Genomic DNA, 14,812 nt, shown 5'->3' on the forward strand with positions numbered 1-14,812 from the left:
AGTCTTGCCGAAGTCGAGGAGGAACTGAATAGTCGTCATAATTGCACAGTACGCAGGAACTGTGTCACTCCACTTCAGTTCTTGAGCTCACTCTTGGAAACCGTTGCGCGGTTGATGTTTAGTACTATTTCATATTATATGAATCATATACCCACGGTGTACACTTCATTGTATGTCTGAGCCGAGGAATTGTTTGTATGCTTGAGGCAGACTCTGCGCCAGGAGAAGATACAGAGGGGTGCAATCGCAATCCACGGGTGTACACAGAAAGTCATAAATACTATGTAGACATAGGGATATAAGGAGACAACTGGGGGGGGCGCAACGCACCCCTAAGCACCCCCATAGCGCCCGGCCTGACTTGAGTCCGAGGAATTGTTTGTGTATTGCTATTTTAATGCAGGTAATTTGCACAGAAAGTCTAGGTTTTAAGAGATTAACACATGACTATTTTAATTTAACATATATTAAGATTATATACATATATATCACAGATGAGGTGGTTATGCCTATCCTGCGTGTGGCTCAAAGCACGACTGTTGTAATTGCCTGCAATGCCTCCTCCCTGGTAGTGCAAAGTCTGCTACCAGAAAATGTAGTACATATTTTTCTCTTGGTGCTACTAAATACTGATCCAGAAAATTGTCTTCTCTAAATGTAATCCTAATTCCCGTCATTTTGTGCATCATTGAATTGATTCACTGCCATTGTTAAGGGCAATATTTCTCTTCCCTGCTTATTTGATAACAGTGTTTCCCCTTTGACTGTTTCATGTAAGTGGCTGGGTGGATCGTACTGTAAAACTGAGGACAGGGGCCATGAGAACAAAGAAAGGAATCTCAGTGTTTACTATTAGCCGTAACTCCTCATTCTTGTCCAACCAGCGTTTCCCAAATGTAAACAGGCACACAGTCTGTTAGGAGATGTTTTATCCTCCATTTCAAAACATATGATTTAAAGTCAGTTTTACACTTCCATTTACAGAAGCCAGAAGTCACTTGCACATCAACGGTTCAGCAAGATGCATGGCAGAATGTGAAGCTAAAGTTAGCACAATTATGAGTTATTGAACACAACTGTAGAAAGAAAGTGATGGTGGTTCTGTGCATTATTATTGGTTGTCTTTAATAATAATAATCGATAATTGTTCTTTGCATTTGTTTCTATAAACCACAGGAAAATATTCAGTGGACACGGCAAGAAAAAAAAGCTTTCTCTCAAAACTACATGTTAAATATTGCTTTCTGTGTGACTTGTATTCGATTGCTTGCTTATTAGCTGAGATTTGTGTTTAAAAAACTGCAATTTTTATTTGCAAATTCTACTTTAAATGTAAATTTCCTTTATATGTGTTTGATGGCTTGTGTATGGTAAGCTGCCTAGAATGAAAATGCCTGCTATGTGAGTTTGAGTTTTTTCAATGGTGCATGGCAAGGCACAAATTTCTACAACAAATGCTTACTGAAAAGGTCCCCGCTTGTCACAGGGCTGCAAATTTGTCTTTAATCATAAGCTTGCAAGTACAAATAACACTGTATTTAGCACAATCACCTCCAACATTATAAAATATGTGCGTGACATTTCTTAGCTTTTACTTCTGTTAATGGGATATTTCACTGAAAGATGTTGGTGTGTTTTGGGAAACTATTTTTCAAAGTGTTTTCTGTCTGTGATTAAAATTCTGGGAATTTCTTTAATTCACAGGATAGGCGGAGGGAAAAACCCAATATCAAGAAAAAAAAGCAATCTGTTTCCTCCAATCTCTCACAAGGCCTTGTAGTTTAACAATCAAATCTGTAAAAACTGGCGCCTAGTGGTATGCCATAACATGCCCTCCACCCAAAACTACCGTGAACAAGCATGCTGGCCACCCTCTCTCTGCCCATGAATTGGCTCATTGCCATTGCATAGCATTTGCTTCAACACAATATAAATATTTTCAGTTTGCCTTTTATAATTGAATGTGTTTGCATATACTCACATGATATGATACTCACATGACGATCATGCAGGTATATGCATATGTACTTACTGAATCAATATACTCCTAGTTGGCTAATTTGAACTTAAATTTTAAAGGGCTGGGTTAGTGTGAACTGTACAATAGCCAATCATTTTAAATGTTTTCTCTTCTTTTATTAATAACTTATTTAATTTTCAACTCACTTCCCTGGCGACCTTGTTAGCCCTTATTACCCAGAAAATCCCCTCTGGCAATTTTTCCTTCCAAGAAGCAGACTGGAAATCTGACCTGTGCCAAACCGTCCTTTCACTGCTGACCTCTTCTTAACTAATAATGGGGTTCACATCCTTCAGTCCTTTTTTTCCACTCACAAAAATCCAAAGGAAGCTGGCACAAGACAATGGAAAACATTTTTTATCCAACATGAAAAGTGCCTGTTAAGTAAATTTTAAAGTTTATACCTTGGAGTCAAGGTTTGGGGAAAGCTAAAAACTGAATAAACATAATCTACCCATATTATAATGGTGCCAGTAAACCCAGATAGTACACAAGCCAACAAAGTTGGCACATCAGTGCAAATGTTTATTTTACATGTTGGGTTTTTGTTGAGTCTGTAGAGGAAGCTCTAATGAATTGTGCAAGCAGAAAAACATATCCGATTGGCTTTATGGAAAAAGTCAACAGCATGAAATTGGAAAATGTTATTCCCCATTACTTATTTCATTAACAGCCTAATAATGCATGACAAATGGACAAAAATACAAGCCAGTTCTAGGTAAAGTATCCACCAGCATATGGCTGAGTTCCAATTTGGTAATAATAAGGAACTGCACACTGTATATATAGGGACAGAAGGAGAGACTTCTCATATTTAAGTTGAGGATGATCAGATGGCTCGATTAAAGCTGGAAACACACGCACCAGACATGCTGCGATGATACAGTCTGTCAGGGTTGGCTGACAAAATGGTCTGGAATACACAGCCCAGTCACTCTTGCCACTGTTATGCCTTGACTCTGCCTTTTATCACTCAATTACCTGTAGATGCATAGGTAGCAAGGAGAGAAACACCAGCTAATAATAGGAACAGGAACTCACAAACTACGAAAACAATAAGGAACAGAGGCTGCAAAAATATATTTTCTTTTCTTTGACTCTTTCTTTAATTTGATTGTGTGTCTGTGTGTGTGTGTCTTAAGACAGTCAGGTTGGATGTCTGCCTATGTCACCAGTCTATCCTTCAACTCTAAAAAATGTAAAATTTACAACTTGAATAGAATTGATTCCAAATGTACAAAAATATGACAAATTTCAAAACCTGGTAAATTGATTAAACAGGCAAACACGAAAATTAAGACTTGAGGAACTGAGAGCTGTGTGTTTTTTATTTTTACATAAATTATCTTGATTGAAACAAGGGTACAACTGGGTAGGCTATACTAACTTGAAATAATGTGAATTTAAACTGAGAATAATGAAGATAGAAATGCTGTAGTTCATGAGAAATTAACACTGATAGAATTTACTAGCAATATATGCTGACATTTACAGAATTGAGTTATTATTAGAAATTGAGAGAAATGAGAAATTGAGTTTATTATTTCGGTTTTACTTGTTTCAAAATAAACTGGGACCCCTATTCAGCATTCTAGGGGCCCATTTTTTATATAAAGACACCCTCTCTTCTCTGTACCTATTGCAAATGTTTAGCATTTACATCAGCAGATTCATTGTTTCATCTTTGGAAGTGGCCTCCTGAATGTGATGGAAATACAGAGCCCTTTCCCTTGTGAGGAATCAAGTAAGAGAATATTAGAAAGTGTGATGTAATGCACATTTAAAATAAACTTATACTGTTCTGTGTTCATTCTCCTACATACAACTTTCACATGAATACACATGACACAGCAAAGGATAAACAAGTTAATTTATTGCGAGCATAAATGCTAAAAGCATCTTTTCACACATTTCAACCCCTCAGACAAATTATTGTTCATACAAATTTCCACAAAGCCCATGTCTCAAATGCAGTATGACAACTTTTGTCTTTGCAGATTTCATATGTATTTAACAACAGAGCTGAAAATGGATGCGTGAAATTAACAGTGCTGTTTGAATGTTTGAAATATAGTGCAATTCCCCATCTACTTTTTGTCATCAGACCAGTTGATTTCATAGTCTTGAAAGGCAGACTTCAGCTTTTCAGCAGTCACTGAATGGTCAGCTTTTCCATAACCCTGAAGGTGTAAAAAAAAGTGTTTGTCAGACCAATGACACGTTATATATAAATATTATTCAACTGGAAAGAGAAGCCTCAAAACAACTACATAATGAATGGTCCCATTAGTGATAGTCAGTCATAACAATAACAGCGTGACCCCCAAAACAAGTAACAGCCAGTTTGCAGCTCACTTACTGTAGATTCACCAAACACTCGGAGTTTCTTCTCTTTGCTGTTGTGTTCGATCTTCCCTCCTCCGAGACAGCTGCATTCCAGTCCAAAGCCCTGCATCTCAGGGCTGACCTTCTCAAATATGTGATCTAGATGGGGCATATCATTAGAAGATAATGTAAAATAACCTACAAAGGAAATACAAACGACTGCATCTGACAACAGTAACACTGTCTCCATGGTAGGGGTTCCTCAAGAAAAAAAAAATATTTACATCGCTTGAGGTCATCAGGCTACCAATTTAGTCTGGGCATTGCTCTGACCTAAACAGCATGTAGATTGAGCATTGCAACACCGCAACAAAGTAAAAACAGCATTGCATATGGACCATGACACCCCACAATAAATATTGTCACAAAACCACAAAATCAATCGTAATTAAACTTCTTATTGACGTTTAATGTGTATCGACATTAGCAAACCTATCTTTTGTAGCTGTAATGTGTTTTCACTGTTCCTGGACTAGCTGACAATGCATTTTAAGGGTAGTCACCCATTAAATGCTAGCATTGTATATCAGCAATTTCACCAAACGTTAGCTATACAAGAAACTAACATTATGCACATTTTTAGTTGCATTTCAGTAACATGTTCGTGCTTGCTAACGTTAAACTAACCACCTTCCAATGCACCGTTGGTCATAACATTATGGAGGCGTGTCAATACACAGCCAGACAGCCACATTCCAAAAGCGATCAGCTTGCGTTGTTAAAATGAACTTACTGTGATATTGGGCACTCTTTGTGCCCCTCACTATGTCTTTGTGGTCTGTTCCATCTTTTACTTTCACCCTTACCAAAATGTATTTAAACACTCCATCAGGATCGATCTCCACATCAGAAACCTTGCCTAACGTGTCTGCCATTGCAGTACAACCGACAGCCAAACACTGCACTCTACAACCTAACATGGGCATAGTTTGAAGGTGGGGCCTAATTTTTAAGGGTTTCTATTTCACATTTAAAGTGGTAGCCTGTCCACATGTATTAAAACTGATTAAACGCGCATGTAGAGTCGCCAATTGGTTGTGGGACAGTTTCAGCCTGAGAAGCGGTAATGGTGATAATTTTTCAACAGCTAGCTGAGATAAAAATAGTAAATCAAATATATTGAGATGACAAGCAGTGGTCTAATTTTACTTTCTGGTAATTAGTGGCGCGGCGCCATGGCGCCACTAATAAAATAATCAGAATAGAAGATGAAAGGGGGTGAACGGAGGTAGTAAGGATGCAGGAGCCTGTTGGACGTTTCCCAGTGAGTCACTTCCACTAAGTAGCGTTGGTCATTCAAGATAAAGACATACTGCCGCCAACACTACCAGGAGCCAGAAGAGTGTGCAAACGCAAAAACTATTTTTTTTTATCCGGTGGACTTTCCCACCTCAGGAAGCTGAGTTCACGGGCGCACTTTAGAGGGATCTAGATGTTGTCAGACAGTGTTAGTAGTGTGAACATGCTTATGTAAGGATAGGTCAGAGAAGAATATTTATCTTCACTAAATATAGTTCCCTGAGTTGGATAAGTAGTTGTAAGTGAGAACGATGTTATTCCCTTGAGATGGATATCATTCTCTCAAGAGTCTCATCTCTTCACACATCTCTCACAGCCAAGCTTCCTTCTGTCCTCCTGCTCCTTCTGTAATCCTACAATACACTTGCATGCAGCAAGTCCTACACTGTGTCACAAGTGCAGATAGGAGGATTCCTGCTGACATCACCAAAGGCTTTTGCAGGTATCCCATGAGCCTTTTACATTACATTACATTACATGACATTACATTACTGGCATTTAACAGATGCTCTTATCCAGAGCAACTTACATCGGCTACAGTTTTTTTTTTTCTACAATGTTACCCACTTATACAGTTGGATATTTACTGAGGAAATAGTGGGTTAAGTACCTTCCTCAAGGGTACAGCAGCAGTGCCCCAGCGGTTACAAAGGATCGCAGCGTGACAGAGAGACGGGGGGACACTGCCAACATGACCCCACCCTACCCCCTGCACCTAGAGCAAACACTTTAGCTGGGTCAGCCATTTGGGAGTCCAACCAAGTGGGGATCTCATCAAGGTTACAAACTGTTTTCCTCATCAAATTGTAGCCAAAGTTATACAATAATAAGCTATTTCACACAGCGAGTATTTTTTAAATGCTTAGTTTTTTAAAAAAAATGTTATGTAAGGCAGACTGAAATCTGGTAAAGCTTTCAGGCCAAAGAGTGTACTCACTACAATAGACTGAACAAAAGGTCAAAAGGGTGTGCAATGTAGAAGGATACTGATCTGGTCTTTTCCTGATACAATTAGCTGATAGCTGGTAACTTCACAGGAAAAAAAAAGTCCATTGACTGCAACTCAGGAAACCTGTTTCTTGTTACCTGTGACCTGGTATGTTACAAACAATTAAAGACCATGTAAACTAAAGGATATCTTAAAATAAACAGGTGTTATGTGCAATAAACAGATCTCATATTTATCTTCAATCTTTGGATCTTTTTGTACATATATATGCTTTGTGTTGTACTCAAAAGTGTCTGCCAAATGAATAAATGTAAATGTAAAATGTAAATGCTATATAACTGTATACTGCAGTCTTTGAATGATAGCACATTTTACATGGCAATCCATTGTTATAGCAAAATGAAAATTAATGTCACTCTTTGAAATTGGTTTGAAAATTCCTCAATAATAAACCCATGCCAATATCCTAACTTTGGGGTCAGAACTCAATGGACATGACAGCCTCCTGTTTATCAGTGATTTATATATTTATATAGTGATATATATATATATATATAAGTGTTAGTATATGTTGGTTCTCACAGTCTAGAAAACATAGTTATAAAGGGCCAGTTCTGCATGAAAGAAAATAAAAAACCTGCCTGAAAATTGGATTTTATGAGACGGAGAGGGAAGCAAGATGTCTCCAGTTGAAGGTTAAGGACTATACAACAGGCGCCGTCGGCACACTAGATGTACAGTGATGGGTCATTTCCTTTCTGTTTAAACTGAATTGGAATGTCTCAGCCCCGCCAGTCCAGTGTCATGCATTTCCTGAGGAACTTTTCAACCAGAGGTTATTTATTACGATGTTGTTCAAGACTTTACAGGGATGGACACTATAATTCTTATACATAAACTATCAGGATGTGCTAAGTTTTAGACAATAAGCAAATCTGAGTAAAACATTAAAAGAAACTGGGACATTACTGTAGTTATGGGCATTAATAACACACTTTAATTTAATGTTTTATATTCATATAAAGTATTTCAGAAAACATATTTCTGAGTCTTTGTAGATTTTTTTAATGTCAAAAAATGCTTCGTCAAATAATTATATGTGTATATGTAAAACAAATAAGCCCATAAATAAAATATATATATTCAGATAAATAGCCTCTAACACCAAAATAAGGATACATCTTACAGTGTGCTAATGATGGCAAAAAGATGTTATTATCATTCACATTGGAAATTGTTTCAACACATTATTCACACCGAAGACCACTACCTCAGAAGGAAAGCTGTGGGTTTTCGTATTGCAACCAGGAATGCCGATGGCTGTACGTCTACAGATGCCCAATGCATAGAGCTTGAGGCGTTTTTCCTGAGTAAAAATACAATTATCTGCAAGTCCATTAGTCCTGTTTCCTGAAGAGAAGCCCTGGATTTCCTCCCTCTCCTTAGCTGTGAAACGATAACACTTTCCCCTAAGAAACCTAACAGATAACAATGAAAAGGCATCAGCCCACAGGAAGAAAAAGTTTCCAGCCGGGAATTTCCACTACAGAAACATCCAACGTCACATTAGGTACCGGGAAATGTGGAAATGGATCTCTTGGCTGTGTGTGTATATATATCCCTGCAGAACAAGAGAAGAATACAGTTTCACCAACTAATAAGATCAGGAGCACATCTACTGCAATCAGTCACTTCTATATTTACAATGGTATGCAGATATCATCATTTTAACTCTGATTTATCTTAATTATTTTTAATAACAATATATATATATATAAATGAAAATATTTCATTTCATTGTAATTAAGGAGATTATATTGATTGAATTCTGCATTAACTTTATAATATCTCTTTATTTTCTCAGGAATTTTTCTGTGGAAAACAGAAAGCTCATGGTGTCAGGATTTGGAATTCCTTGCTCCCCTTGGCCGTTGTTTATTTCTGTGAGAATATATAAATTATTCTTTGCAATTTTTTCAACAATGTTGTATACAGTTGAGAGTAGTTTCATTTGTATTTTAATATTACTGTCATTCTTTGTATTCCCATTGCAGCTACATGGACACATGTGGATGGTTGGTCATATCATTACTCCGACTCAGATATGAAATGGGAAAATGCAAGACAATGGTGCAGGACACACTACACAGACATGGTAGCCATTCAGAATCAAGAAGAAATTGTGCATCTCAATGACTTTTTGCCAAAACAGAAATCTTACTACTGGATTGGGATCCGTAAAATTGAGAATGTATGGACCTGGGTTGGAACCAACAAAACACTGACAAAGGAAGCAGAAAACTGGGCTTCAGGAGAACCTAACAATGGGAAGAACAATGAGGACTGTGTAGAAATTTACATAAAGAGGCATATTGACACTGGAAAGTGGAATGATGAATCTTGTAGAAAAAAGAAAACAGCTTTGTGCTACACAGGTATGTGTCAGGACTGAGGAATCTGTTTTTCTGCTCGAAAACTTGTAGATAAATTAGTCATCATGTCTCAAGTAATGTAGATAGCTGCTATGGCTAAGGACGTAAAATTCATGCTCTCTTATAGCCATCCAACTTTCAAGCCTGAAAGTTTTTGATGACACTAAGTATGCTTGGCTTTTCTCTTCCAGCATCCTGTCAAAAAGACTCCTGCAGTGGACATGGAGAATGTGTGGAAACCATCAACAACCACACCTGTGCGTGCTTTGAAGGCTTCTATGGAGAAAAGTGTGAAAACGGTTAGTGAGCAAGAGTGGTTGCTTATGTACAAAATTACCAAAAAGCAGTAGAGTTCTTTTCATTAACCACATCACGGCTCTCCTCAGTTGTAGCATGTGAAGTGCTGGACAGCCCACCCCTGGGGTCCGTCACCTGCTCCCACCCCTATGGGAATTTCTCGTACGACTCTGTTTGCCACTTCACGTGTGAAAAGGGATATCGGCCAAGTGACCCCAGGCCAATACGGTGCACAGGCGCAGCAAAGTGGACTGCGGAACCACCTAGTTGTGAAGGTAATTAACGTTTCTTGAAGTGCACTTTATGTCATTGAGACTCATCCGCTACAATTATCTGATGCAATTTAATAATTTTTTATATTAGATTAAATAACAAAGAAATTATTGGTGCTTGTTATTAAGAAAAATGTTTGTATCACGATGTTGTTGTCAAACACTTGATGAAAACTAATGTCACATCAATATACATGTATATACACATATGTATGTCAACATCAATAAACTTATCTCTCTGACTTTTCCAAAGCAATTCAGTGCAGTGATCTGGACTCCCCCACAAATGGCGTTAGGGACTGCTCACATCCTATTGGCACCTTCAGCTACAAGTCTTCTTGCACATTCTCCTGTGAGAGAGGATTCACTCTAACAACTTCAGACAAACTCACGTGCGGATCTGATGGGCAGTGGAATGACAGTCAACCACGCTGTGAAGGTAGGCTATTGACCTGAGTTTTCCTTAACGTGTTCAAGCATACACCCTCCTGTCAACTTATTACATTTATTTTATTTATTTTATGTTTACATGTGTAATAAGCAGACAGCTTTCACCCACTGGTATGGCAGGCTTCTGTTTCAAGGCAATGTGCTTTCACACAGTGAGGGGAACCTCAGTGGGTTTGCCCCAGGTCAGGAGCTGGCAGTAGAAAGGTGTTGGACTGACAGTGAACCTGTTCTTGCTGTCTCGCAGCTGTGCGCTGCCAGTCACTGCTGGTCCTTCAGGATGGCAACATGACCTGCAGCGCAGACTCCCCTGCGCAGTTCAGCTACGGCTCCACCTGCAGCTTCAGCTGCGCAGACGGCTACCGGTTGCAAGGAGCCCCCAGCGTGACCTGCACAGAGTCTGCTCAGTGGAGCCAGGAGGCGCCGCACTGTGAAGGTAACCTCACGCCCGCAGGTTGTCCACTGGCTATCCACCACTCCATTGTCGCAGTGACTAACCTTTTAGTGACACACCAGTCTGTGATGTTATATTGGATAACCAAACCCTACTCCTCTCTGTGTCTCTCCCACAGCTATTAGATGTCAGAGTCCAGAGAGGGACCCTCACATGCTCATGGAGTGCAGTCAGTCCCTGCACAGTCTGTGGCTTAATTCTGTCTGCAACTTCAGCTGTGATGAGGGCTTTGTTCTTCAGGGGTCAGGGAGTCTTAAGTGCACTGAGAGTGGAGAATGGAGCACTGACACACCCACCTGCACAGGTACGCCACTACCTAACACACTACTGAACACATTCTTAGAGTGCTTGATCTGATATAAGAGATTGGGAGACTGATAAACTGCCTTTAGAGTTCTACACAGAAGAGCTTGCCCAATTGTCAGTGATACTGAAGTAAAATTATGTCTCTGTATTACAGCCGTGAAATGCTCTTCAATAGACAAGCCCATCAACGGCAGTCTGGTCTGCTCCAATGAGTTCAGCTACAACTCCAGCTGCAACTTCAGCTGCGATGAAGGCTTTGTTCTTCAGGGGTCAGGGAGTCTTAAGTGCACTGAGAGTGGAGAATGGAGCACTGACACACCCACCTGCACAGGTACGCCACTACCTAACACACTACTGAACACATTCTTAGAGTGCTTGATCTGATATAAGAGATTGGGAGACTGATAAACTGCCTTTAGAGTTCTACACAGAAGAGCTTGCCCAATTGTCAGTGATACTGAAGTAAAATTATGTCTCTGTATTACAGCCGTGAAATGCTCTTCAATAGACAAGCCCATCAACGGCAGTCTGGTCTGCTCCAATGAGTTCAGCTACAACTCCAGCTGCAACTTCAGCTGCGATGAAGGCTTTGTTCTTCAGGGGTCAGGGAGTCTTAAGTGCACTGAGAGTGGAGAATGGAGCACTGACACACCCACCTGCACAGGTACGCCACTACCTAACACACTACTGAACACATTCTTAGAGTGCTTGATCTGATATAAGAGATTGGGAGACTGATAAACTGCCTTTAGAGTTCTACACAGAAGAGCTTGCCCAATTGTCAGTGATACTGAAGTAAAATTATGTCTCTGTATTACAGCCGTGAAATGCTCTTCAATAGACAAGCCCATCAACGGCAGTCTGGTCTGCTCCAATGAGTTCAGCTACAACTCCAGCTGCAACTTCAGCTGCGATGAAGGCTTTGTTCTTCAGGGGTCAGGGAGTCTTAAGTGCACTGAGAGTGGAGAATGGAGCACTGACACACCCACCTGCACAGGTACGCCACTACCTAACACACTACTGAACACATTCTTAGAGTGCTTGATCTGATATAGGAGATTGGGAGACTGATAAACTGCCTTTAGAGTTCTACACAGAAGAGCTTGCCCAATTGTCAATGACACTGAAGTAAAATTACGTCTAAGAGATATATATAGAGTTATACACAAAACAGTCATTCATGATGCTAAAGTAAAATCACATCTCTGTTTTACAGCTGTGAAATGCTCCTCAATAGACAAGCCCATCAACGGCAGTCTGGTCTGCTCCAATGAGTTCAGCTACAACTCCAGCTGCAACTTCAGCTGTGATGAAGGGTTTGACCTCAAGGGATTTGAGGCCACAATCTGTACCCACTCTGGCAACTGGACTGCAGAAGTACCCACATGTCAAGGTACTGCAGAAACTTCATAAACTTGTCATCTTGTGTGCTGAGTTTTCTCTCCTTGCTCCATTGTTTTACTTCTCAGAGGGAAGCAGAGTGAGATTTTGATCCTGTCCTTTGAATTTGTCTTCTTCAGCCAAACCTGAGCCTCTGTTGAACCGCACCGCGACAGCTCTGGCAGGAGGGTGCACTGTGGGGTCTCTTGGACTGTTACTGTTGCTTATGAAAAAATTAAGGCAGAAAGGTAAGCGTAGGTGTTTTCTCTTTAGCGATATGCCCATATGCTGAGTTAGCTGCATACATTACACATCTGTCAGTTCAGTTAGCCTTATTCAGTCACAACACATACCAGGGACTTGAACTTGAAATAGTGACATTAAAAGAGATCAAATTCACATTTATTTTGAGGGGCACCATTTTGTATTTTAATTTTGACAGAAATGGTGGGACTATATAGTACAAAGTACAGTCCTCTATAGTACACTAGAGAATCTTAGTAACAATCAGAACATATTCTTATTGATTCATTTCTTTTTTCTCTCCATAGCAAAAAAGTTCAGTCTTAACAGGTGAGTGTCTTATGCCTCTATTACTGGTAATGAATCATCTTGATTCAGTCAGAGTAAATTAGACAAATTTTTGCCTGTGTACATGTTCAGTCTCATGGTGCATGCAACAGAATATGTGTCTGGCTTATTCTATTGCTGATATTTCTGTTTGCTTCACAGCACTACAGATGATGAAATTCCTCCTCCAGTATACAAGAACAGCATTGACAGTCTGATTTAGAGCCACTCACTAAGAAACAGGTAAATATGCATCACCGTGGTGACTCACTCTTTATTTAAAAGTAATGTTTTAGAGACAATATCTTTATGTATTTTAATCTGTTATTCTTTGTGATTGCAGGGATTTTGACATCTGCATCAGTGTGAATGTCTGCGTGAGCAGACCGCCTCTGTCTCTGACAATGCACTGATTCCCCTAAGGATGTGACTATCACTCATTCTGCTCCAAAGACAACTAAGCAGGAGCGAGAACTACATGCTGGACAATGATACTATATATTGTGTTAATGTGAATATTTATTTCAACCTTGTTGTACATATTCCTCCCTAAGGGAGGTTTATATAGTATATATAAATGTAAATAAAGAGCACATTGTTCTTGTTTGTACTTGATGTTCTGGGTAGTTAAAATGTTACAATCCTGCAGAGAGATGAGGTAACATTGGATTGGCCATAATTGTTTTTCACCTCCTGTTATGTAACACTACTGTTGAAATGCTTTGATTATATAAGGAAATGTATTTATTTATCAAATTCCGTCACCATTTTCAATTGTTTTATCTATTTTCAATCGTTTTACCTAATGTGTCTCTGTGTCAATAAACCTATGATGCAAAATCTAAAATGCCAACACCTGGACTCGTTTATAAAACCTGGGAAAATATAAAATAATAAAATAATATAAAATTGTGGAACAATAACATGCTTGATCGCATGATCGCAACATGATCGCATAACATACACTGTGCTGCATTTTACTGAACATGAATAATGTCATTGGGGTACCGTTACAGTCCACGGGGCCACCTACGATGCTGCGTGCAATACGCCACCCTTTCCTTGGAATGGAGAGTGCTCTTTCCTCAAGAACGTCTTTTGTCAGAACTTAGTCTAGTTTAGAGACACAGTTTTGTGATGACTCAGCGCCATCAGAATCATGTGGCTGGCACTTTCATGTGCCGCCCTGTCCCTCTCCAGAGACTGGGACACCATTGTTCTAAACGTGCAAAGTGGCCCTTGAGGAAGGTCATTAAGTTTGGCAAGGTCAAATCTCGACACCCGTGCACAATGGTAAACACATTATAAAAGCATTGACCGTTGCGTGTTTTCCCCTGCTCCATTTTTGTCTGAAGTGGCCGCGACTCTGATTCATGTCAGAGTCACACTTCCTTTTCACAATATTATTTCTGTGAGTTCTGTGATAGAAAGGTCCTTTACAACAGAACCTAGGCATGTCCTGCTGCTACTGCTAATTGTTAAAGAATTACTCATCACCCCTCAAACAGTCACTGAACTATTCAGCTGGAAGAAAGAACAAATAGGTACTAATATATAAAATATATATATAGCTTTATAGTACCTTTATATGGTATTTATGTACTTATGTATATACGATATATAAATATTCCTTTTTCCATTTTTTAGTTCTGAAACTGAATTTTGCCCTGTAAAATTGCAATTGGTGTTAAAAGGGAAAATTAAGATTCTTGTGGCAATATTCATACCAAGAAACGTTTTAACATATAAATCTTAGAGACATTTCTAGAAATGTGCATTTTGTTCCTGGAGCAAGCTCCACTACTTTAGTATAAGCATTTATGTCAAAACAAAAGATACACATCTAACATTATACATGATGAAAAAAAAACAAACAAAAAATTATTTCCTGTTATTTTATGTTAATTCCCAGCCAATGGAAAGAGGCAAGCATAGTGAAGTACTGTATTGCCTTGTGTAGTCATACCGATTCTTGCAGAGTGAGGGACGTGTATAGTACAT

General features: G+C 39.2%; 2 protein-coding genes across 2 annotated transcripts; one reads left to right on the forward strand and one right to left on the reverse strand.

Moving 5' to 3' along the window:
* Positions 1 to 4,094: 4,094 nt before the first annotated feature.
* On the reverse strand, positions 4,095 to 5,304 carry si:dkey-51e6.1 (uncharacterized protein LOC558617 homolog). Its single transcript, XM_036522557.1, has 3 exons — positions 5,139 to 5,304; positions 4,380 to 4,504; positions 4,095 to 4,200 (listed from the first exon to the last, which is right to left on the reverse strand). The coding sequence occupies exons 1-3, from the start codon at positions 5,278 to 5,280 to the stop codon at positions 4,108 to 4,110; spliced, it is 360 nt and encodes a 119-aa protein (XP_036378450.1). The 5' UTR covers positions 5,281 to 5,304; the 3' UTR covers positions 4,095 to 4,107.
* A 3,007-nt stretch (positions 5,305 to 8,311) lies between these two features.
* sele (selectin E) lies at positions 8,312 to 13,317 on the forward strand. Its single transcript, XM_036521392.1, has 16 exons — positions 8,312 to 8,361; positions 8,518 to 8,596; positions 8,708 to 9,088; positions 9,277 to 9,384; positions 9,472 to 9,657; positions 9,908 to 10,093; positions 10,349 to 10,537; positions 10,674 to 10,859; positions 11,016 to 11,192; positions 11,349 to 11,525; positions 11,682 to 11,858; positions 12,078 to 12,254; positions 12,382 to 12,489; positions 12,793 to 12,814; positions 12,974 to 13,054; positions 13,155 to 13,317. The coding sequence occupies exons 1-15, from the start codon at positions 8,359 to 8,361 to the stop codon at positions 13,032 to 13,034; spliced, it is 2,217 nt and encodes a 738-aa protein (XP_036377285.1). The 5' UTR covers positions 8,312 to 8,358; the 3' UTR covers positions 13,035 to 13,054; positions 13,155 to 13,317.
* Positions 13,318 to 14,812: the final 1,495 nt, after the last annotated feature.

This window comes from Megalops cyprinoides, chromosome 2 (assembly GCF_013368585.1).
Source record: "Megalops cyprinoides isolate fMegCyp1 chromosome 2, fMegCyp1.pri, whole genome shotgun sequence".
Taxonomy (NCBI): Eukaryota; Metazoa; Chordata; class Actinopteri; order Elopiformes; family Megalopidae; genus Megalops; species Megalops cyprinoides.

Excerpts from the sequence above, each read along its gene's own strand:
- si:dkey-51e6.1 (XM_036522557.1), bottom strand. The coding sequence starts at position 5,280 with ATGGCAGACACGTTAGGCAAGGTTTCTGATGTGGAGATCGATCCTGAT. Across the intron at positions 4,505-5,138 it reads AAAGAGTGCCCAATATCACA|ATCACATATTTGAGAAGGTC; the intron begins GTAAGTTCATTT and ends TGCCCCATCTAG. Across the intron at positions 4,201-4,379 it reads GAGTGTTTGGTGAATCTACA|GGTTATGGAAAAGCTGACCA; the intron begins GTAAGTGAGCTG and ends TTACACCTTCAG.
- sele (XM_036521392.1), top strand. Across the intron at positions 9,385-9,471 it reads TGGAGAAAAGTGTGAAAACG|TTGTAGCATGTGAAGTGCTG; the intron begins GTTAGTGAGCAA and ends GGCTCTCCTCAG. Across the intron at positions 12,490-12,792 it reads GAAAAAATTAAGGCAGAAAG|CAAAAAAGTTCAGTCTTAAC; the intron begins GTAAGCGTAGGT and ends TTCTCTCCATAG.